Source organism: Malurus melanocephalus, unplaced genomic scaffold, assembly GCF_030028575.1.
Source record: "Malurus melanocephalus ecotype Western Australia unplaced genomic scaffold, MMel_1.1 scaffold_956, whole genome shotgun sequence".
Taxonomy (NCBI): domain Eukaryota; kingdom Metazoa; phylum Chordata; class Aves; order Passeriformes; family Maluridae; genus Malurus; species Malurus melanocephalus.
The window spans coordinates 8,930-17,204 of NW_026624188.1; the positions used below are offsets into that span (position 1 = coordinate 8,930).

Consider the following 8,275-nt stretch of genomic DNA (forward strand, 5'->3'; position numbering starts at 1 on the left):
CAGGGACTCCCACCCACTCCCAAAGAGGAGCCACACGGGTGCTCCTGGTTCTCCACCTGTGCTGCCCGTGGGAGTGAGGACAGGACACGGCACTGAGCCCAAGCCCTGTGCTCCTGCTCTCCAGCAAGCCTGGAATGATAAAAGCACTCCTTAGCTGGACCTAGAGCTCCTCCAGGCTCCAGCCAAGGCTGCTGTCACATGCAGTCCCTGCTCCTGTCAGGGCTGTGTCCCAGGAKGGAGCTGTCACATCCCGAGGAGGGAGCCCGGCCCTGCTGGAGCGATCCAGGCAGGATTTGGCCACGGGCAGTTGGCTCCTGCCCGGGCTCTTCATGAATCTGGACCCACCAMCTCCCTGCCCAGCCAAACCTGGAATGCCCTGGCAGCGGGCACAGCCCTCCTGGACAAACCTGCTGTTGGAGAGAATGTTGCTGAACAGCATCCCCCCTGGAGCTGGAGCACCCACTCCCCTTCCTGGGAAAGCCAACGGCCACCCTTTCCTGGCAAGGAGAGACACCTCAAATGCTCACTGTGGAGAAACCTCAGGATGTTTTTCCTCCTTGCCCCTCGCCCCAGGCACAGCAGGGAAGACCCCAGGTCCTCCATTGGGAGCTCCAGCACCCGGAGCCAGGCAGGGTCACACCCTGAATCGATCAGAAACAATCACAGCACAAACACCCGAGGAAACGGAACAACGGCTGTAAAAGCCTGGTTACAGCTCCCTATTCCAGCAGGGACTGAAATGCAGGCAGAGCAGACAGCAGTGAGCTGAGGGCACAGATCCCACCCTGGGAAATGGGGAATGATTGCTCCAGGTGACAACAGCCCTGCACAGATCCTGCTGCAGAGGCAGGGACAGAGGCACAGGAACGGCTCAGCCCCCGTGAGGCTGCCAGGTGAGCAGAACATGGCACACACAGACTGCAACAGGCAGGAGAAGGGTTTATTGATAGAAAAGTGGGTATAAATAAATCATCCTGGCCCCTTCCCGGAGCGCAGGCACAAAGACAGCCCCAGGCAGGCTCCAGAGGTGCCCCTGCCTCAGCCCCACTGCAGGTTGGGGGGCACYGGCCACCCCCCGGGCGGGGGAGCCTGCAGGGAGGGGGGCAGCTCCTGCACTGGTGGCCAGCCCGGAGGGTACTGGAACGGTGCTGGTTTCTCGGGTAGAGCACTGTGAGGGAGATGGAAAGGGATGAGGTGAGCCAGAGATCTCAGCCTGACACCAAGGCCGTGCTGGGCCATCCTGTGCCCCCTCCAGCAGCCCCCAGAGAGGAGGGGGCTGGCAGAGGAGGSTTTTGGTTATCACCAAACAGGTTCATTCACCCTCCCAATCCCAAACCCAGCACCAGAATGGTTGTGTGACCATTCCCAGCCCATCCAAGCAGCCTGTGCTTCCTAATGCACTGTGTGCCAGTGCAAACCCGGGTGAGAATGCTGAGTGAGGGGGTCTGGGGTGGGGAGCAGCACAGCCCCCCAAGAGGGTGTGTTGGGAGCAGGGCTGGTCCCAGCCCCTCCATCCCCACTCCTCACACAGCTGAGCAGGGAGAAGAACCAACAAAAGGAGCAGATGTTTCTTTGCGAGCAGCCCGAATCCTGAGCCAGCCGTGCACTTCCCAAAGAACAAGGACCCCTCGGAAACGGAGGAGCTGCCAAAGCAGYGGGTGTGCTCAGCAGAGGACCCTTCAGCACGGGAGAGGCTTCTCCCCGCCCCATGGCCTGGGAATCACTCTGCCCTGCCCCTCTCCCTCAGCTTTCCTGCTGAGGCCACTGCAAACACCACACCGGGCTGAAGAAGTGCAGGAGTAAGAAGCATGTCTCCCTTGCCTCCAGCCTGACCGGGGCACGTTGAAATTCATGGGAAATGCACCTTTRCCATTAATTCCCAAGTGCAGGAAGCTCATTTGTTCTCTGCCACAAGCCCTGACAGCAGCCTTGCAGCTTCTCAGGCCTCTACCTCCRATCCTGATGAATCTTTTTAATTGTTATGCCAGAAGAAATCTAATCAAACTCCTTTACATAACCCCGGGGAGAAACAGCACCCTCCTCTCCCTGCGGGCCGTGGCCCAGAGCCAAGTACAGGAGTAGTTTTCCAGGAGCGTTTTCCAGGCAACTGACACGGAGCAAAGTCACTCTGCTAAAGGTTTATCCCCTGAGTGGGGATTCTGCAGAGCCTGGGATGAGGCAGGGACCATGAGGACACACGCTGTCCCCTCTGGGCAGGGCTATCTGGTGTCACCCCCTGGCACACGGTGGGTTTGGAGCAGAGGGAACCCTGCAAGGTGGAACAGCAGAGCTATCCCCTGATGAGCTRCAGCACCAACCAATAGGGAGGATGCTGTCTGGGAACTCAGTTCCCTAGGGTCTCCAAACTCTATCAAAGGTTTACCTACAGCTGGATATTCCCAATGGCTGTCCCACATGACTTCAAAGTCAAGAGTATTTCCCTTCTGAAGGTGTTAACGGGATCTCTTTCCTCTACCCACTCCCACACTCACTGAACTTGTGGTATCTCAAAAACTTTGAGGCCTTGGACCCTTTCCTGATAGAAATCCATGCTCCATGTTTGCCTTGGAAATGGGTAAAAATGAATCCCATGAAATGTGGGGCTGGAGGGCACAAAGGGAGAAAAGAGATGATTGGGATAGACGTTAGCAAGGCTGGAGAGAGGAAGGGAAGTTCCAAGAGTTGGTGTTTAACTCCTGCAGCAGATGGTTTCTGAGCCTGCAGGGACAGGAAGGCTGGGAAAAAGCAGGGAAACAATCCTGGAAATTTGTTCTGTGCATCTGTGGAGGCAKCAGGGACCAGGTTCTGCAAGTCTGGAGATTCCTCTGGGTATGACCAAGCAAGTCTGAAAATCTGGGAGTTCCTCTGGGAATACTGATGGCTACCTGCTGTACCTCATGTACCTCAGGTTCCAGTGATTCATGGGCAGGACAAGCAAAATAGGGCAAGGGAAGCGTAGGGGGCAGGAATTTGAGCACTTCTGCAAGGCCAAGGGCAGCCAAGCTGAGAGACAGAACAATCCCACAGCAACAAACCCAGATGAGAATAAGCAGGAAGATTCTGCCCAGTCCAAACACGGAGAGGATGGGAACAAACAGAGAAAGAACAGAAGAGAGATCTGGCACCTGCCCAAATGTCATCCCATTAAGCCTGCGGCACAGTCAGGTGAGCAGGGAAACAGCCAGCGCCTGAATCTGAATGGATCCTGTCAGGAGGAGCCAACTCCACCCCTCCCCAACAGGCAGGGCATGGGGGAGCTGTCAACAGATGAAACTCCTCCCGACACCGAACCCTAACCCTGGGCATTAATGGCCCTGCACAGCACGGGCTCTGTCCTTCCAGGTGTGTCTGTGCATTCTGCAGGGAGCAAGGGGCACCCCTGTGGCTTGGCTTGTTCCCAAAGTTTGTTCCCTGGCACGTGGGGACACCTGAGAGCACATCCCTGATGGGGCAGGCAGGGCTGGATCCACACACACACCCCTSACAGGCACTGGCTGGATGGTGGGATTGCTGATCCCCTGCACCTCCCCTATCCCAGCCCTGCTGTGGGATCCCCCTCTGGACGCTGCTCCCAAATCTGGCTGACCCCAGCCCCCAGTACCTGTTACTCTGAGCCACACTCAGCCTCTGGGCTCTCTTGTCCAGCCAATCCTCGATGGTGCCAGGTGGGATATCAGCTCCCTCCCTCTGCAGCTCCTTCAGCCTCTTCTCCCCTGGGTGAGAGAGACAGAGATTGACATCAGAGAGTGCTGGATCAGAGGGAGGGCCATGAGAAAAGGGCCACCAGAGCGTGGTCCTTTCRCTCCATTAACCTGCTGCTCATTACCCTGCACAGTTTCACAGCGTGGATGGAGTGTGCACCATGCCTGTGGCAGCCCCTCCTCCTCCTCCCCCTCTGCCCTCCTGCCATCTGACACTTGGAGTCATCCCTGGTGACAGCTCCAGCCAGGCAGAGCAGGGGACGAGAGCTAAACCCGCACGGCGGCAGTTTGGGCACCGAGGGGAGTCTGACATCTCCCCCCGGGGCAGATCAGCCTCATCCTCTCCTGCAACAGCCTGGGCTGGCCCTGAGCCATTTCCAGAGCCGTGTCCCTCCAGCTGGCAGCAGCGACTGTGCCACCCCTGCCCTGTYAGGTGGCAGTGACAGGAACAGTGTCGGGATCGATGCAGCCTTGGCAGAGTCTGACGGGCTGCAGGAGCGCATTCCAGAGCTGCTGTCAGGGCTGCTCAAGGTGCTCACTGCYTCAGGTGTCCCCAGCCCTGCACAGCCCGGGTGGGAGCTGACACCCAGGGCCAGAGCCAGGGAAGCAGGGGACAAGTTCCTGCACTTAGAACCAGTGAACAGTTTGGTGGGAAGGGACCTTAAAGCCCATTCCATCCCACCCCTGCCATGGGCAGGGACACCTCCCACTGTCCCAGGCTGCTCCCAGCCCCAATGTCCAGCCTGGCCTTGGACACTGCCAGGGATCCAGGGGCAGCCACAGCTTCTCTGGGCACCCTGTGCCAGGGCCTCCCCACCCTCCCAGGGAATAATTCCTTCCATCTATCACAGAATCAATTAGGTTTGAGAGAGATCACTGAGTCCTACCTATACCCAACCTAAATTTCCCCTCTTTCAGTTTGAACCCTTTACTCCTTGCAAGTTGGGAAAGAAAAGCATTAGGAAACCTCAATCCTTTCAAGATTTCAACCTCTCCAAACACTCCTGTGAAACAAGGGCTGTGTGGGRCAGATGTCCCATGGGGAGAGGGGCACAATGTTGGCACAAACCCACAGCTGCCCCCCAGCTGCAGGGAGGGAGCTGGTGGAGGACAGCTCCAGCAGGAATCCTGACACAGCCCCACTCCTGCCAGCACAGCAGGGATGAGGACACGCTCTCAGCGATCCCATCCCCACCCTGGTGGAGACTTCCCACCTCACAGAACAGGGAACTCAGAAAACCAAATACTGGAGACAATGAAAAGGCAGCAGAGGCAGCTATGTGTCATTCCCTTTGCCCCGCTCATCCATCCTCCCAAGGGATCCTTGATCCCATTTAAGGGATCAAGGCACCTGCAGCCGTGCCCCCCAGRAGCCTGCCCCACCCCCACCTGCCATATGTCACACATTTAAGGAAAATATTATACCTTTGCAGACAGGGTGTGAAATTAATAGTGCTTGGGCAGAGTGAAGGATCACTTCATCCTACTGGTGGCAACCAATTATTCATCTGCCTGTTGAATACTAATCAGGGTGGCAGGGATGTGCTACACAATGAGCAGCCAGATGGATAATTTGTCATCCAGCCTTTTCATCTGCTGCTGCTGGGCGGGGTGACGATGTGCCCAGCGCCACCAGAGCCAGCCTGCTGTGCTCCTGATGCCCAGGTGCTGCTCTAACCCACCCATGAGGCTGGAGATGGGAATGTTCCGGTCTCCCACAGTCCTTCCCAAGGACCAAAGCCCCAGCAGAGCTACCTGGGCTCAACCCAACCACCTGGCCAGCTGGGGGAATGAGGAGGCTTCAAGAAGTTTAGCCTGGAGAGCTGGCACTGCTCAGACTCAGGGTTAGACTCACCCAGCAACCTTGACCATGTTATTTCCCTTTCTTTCACGTCTTCCCACCTCCTGAGCACATCCCAACTTGGCAGTGGCTGTGAGAGGCTTTGATGAGGCAGGGAAGAAAATCACAGAGAAAAATCTCTCCCACCTCCCTGTAYCACTAAAATTTCCTCTTCATCCAATTCCAAGGCCCCAACAAAGAACAGAACAAAAAGAGCCAAAGCTGCTCTGCTCAGAGCAGGGAGCCCCGAGGCACCACACCAGGGATGGGGCAGCCACAACTCATAGTCCCACCCAGAGAAGTTCACTGGTTGCACTGGGACCACTCCAGGCTCATACTGGGCCAAATGAGGCCCCAGGTATCCACTTAGAAAGAAATCCAGCTGTGCCCCTTTTTTCCCAGCTCCRTGAGTTGCTGGTCCAGAGCATTCCAACCCTCAGGCTCAGAAATACAGCAGCAGGAACAGGCAGCTCTGGCTCTGCCCACCTTGGTGATGTCCACGTTCCTTTAGAGCACACACAACCCATCCAGGGACCACCAAAGGCACCCTGAGATGGAAACACTCCCTGAATGCCAGCAGATATTCYCAGAAGCAGCTCTGAGAGGCCTTTAGCAGCCCTTGCTCCCCACATGTGGCCATGTGTAGACAGGTGTGAAGGTGCTTCCTCCCTCCTCCTCACTGTGGTGTTTGCCTCTAAGTCTAATTACAGCCAATTAAAAGAGTCGTGAAATGCCTCTGATGATGCTAGAGTGGGTCCACATTCCTCTTCTCTCTTCATTCCACTTTTCCCATGGGCTTTTTTCCCGAACAAGGCATCACTGGATGAGAGCTGGAACCCCCAGTAGGGTGGGTCACCCAGCAGGGAGATGCACAGGAAATGCTTCAGCTCCCACCCAGGAGGGGRATGCACATGAAATCCTTCAGCTGCCCCCTGGGTGGATGATGTGGAGCCCCAACTCCTCCAGAACACATGAACAGCACCAGAGGTGGCTCAGATGAGACTGAGGAGTCCCTGCAACGGGAGCGGCAGAACAAGCGACCCTCCCAGTTAAACCAGTTGACTCCAGCCACCCCAGCAGGGCCCCTCAGATCCTTTCAGCCTCATGGATATCCTGCAAACACCTTCAGCTGTGCCCTCCCCTCACAGCCCTGGCTGGCTGGAGCCCCCAGAGTCCGGCCGGGGACATGAATTAGCGGGGAGCCAATAACTCTGAGCAAGGAGATGGCAATTTGACAGTGACTTTTCCTGACATGACTGTACTTAAAATGACAGCCTGGAAGTGTCTGGCTGATGAATGATGCAGCAGATGCAGAAGGCTAATGCTTTGATGGGGGAACAGCTGGGAATATGCCTCCCTCCCTGCTGAAGGTGTAAACTGTTGCTTCTTGATGAGGATATTCTACAGGGTGCAAAGATGCTGACGCCAAAGTAGGCCATGCTCCAAGCTGTTCTAGAACAGGGAATCATCCAGAAATTTTCCTATTTAACCCACAAAACTTACAAAAACAGTGGGGTGAGCTCCCGGCATTAAAAAGGGCAAATGTTAAGGATAATGTCAAGTTTCCTTGGGCTGTCATTAAAATGCTTCGTTATCAAGGTGAGTTCACCGACACATGGAGCTACCAACACCAAACACTGGACAGGCACTCGGGGACAGGTTCAATATTTACATGATGAAAGAAGTGCCATCAGGGTTTAGCTGGGTTGAAGTAAGTCAGGCAATAAGCCAGACTCTGCCTGCACCAGGGCTGAGGGAAGGGGAGGTCAAGCAGCACCGAGGGCCCATCAGGAGAGCATCCCYCACCAGCCTGGGCACCCCCAGCACGGTCACCCCAGCCTTGGGAAGGCTCTGGAGCTTCCACCCCTGGTTCCAAACCTGTTAAAATCTCCCAGCTGGCTCAGTGAGAGGCAGCCTGATCCAGACTGCTCTGATCCCACTGGCTGGGGCTTGGGATGGCTCATGGCAAAGAAACCCTGAGACTGAGTGGTAACGCACGTGGGACATCACTGGTGGGGGATCCTGTGTGAATTACACACCCTGTCACACACGAGCTCGCTCTCCCCTCTGCCCTCAGCCCCAGCACCTGAGACAGGGTGCCTTGGCAGCTRAATGAGTGCTGAAATGTCCCCATGACTCACCAGAGTGTCTGATCCTTCCATCCCATCTGTTATAGGCTGTCCCTGTGCTCCACCAAGCCCTGCTGAGCCTTTCCCAGCCCCAAATCCCTCTGTTTGGAGTCTGTGTTGATGCTTGGAGTCACATCAGGAGAGAGGTGAGCAGGACTGAACTGACCAATCCCAAATCCCTCTGTTCACAGTCAGAGAGGTGAGCAGGACTGAACTGACCAACCCCAAATCCCTCTGATCAGAGTCTGTGTGATGTGTGGAGCCACACCAGAAGAGAGGTGAGAGCCACATCAGGAGAGAGGTGAGCAGGACTGAACCAAGCACCCCCTGCTCCCTGGCTGTCACTCCTTCAGGGCTAATTGGGAAATGAACTGTTTGACTCCGGAGCACAAATGCAAGATTTCCCAGTAATCTCCCTGGAATTGGCTCTCAGCAGCCAATCCTGCACTCACACCGACCCATCTGACACAAGTCAATACTCCATAACAAGTGGAATTGGCAAGGAAAGCTGCCCGAGCGCGGAGGAGCTGCCAGCCCTGCCTGCTCCGCTCCACAGAGCTCCTGCTTCTCCTGTGGGAACAGCCTGTGCCTGGGAATGCCACAGG

The 8,275-nt window shown here is 56.1% G+C and overlaps 1 protein-coding gene across 2 annotated transcripts in view; it reads right to left on the bottom strand.

The window, feature by feature from the left end:
- Positions 1 to 924: 924 nt before the first annotated feature.
- ZMAT5 (zinc finger matrin-type 5) overlaps positions 925 to 8,275 on the bottom strand; it is a 14,979-nt gene continuing 7,628 nt past the window's right edge. For both annotated transcript variants that reach the window (XM_057386353.1, XM_057386352.1), the window contains 2 exons: positions 3,602 to 3,713; positions 925 to 1,168 (listed from right to left, as the gene is read on the bottom strand). In XM_057386353.1, the coding sequence (XP_057242336.1) occupies positions 1,039 to 1,168; positions 3,602 to 3,713 (242 nt within the window). In that variant the 3' untranslated portion in view covers positions 925 to 1,038. The remainder of the gene's footprint in view (positions 1,169 to 3,601; positions 3,714 to 8,275) is intronic.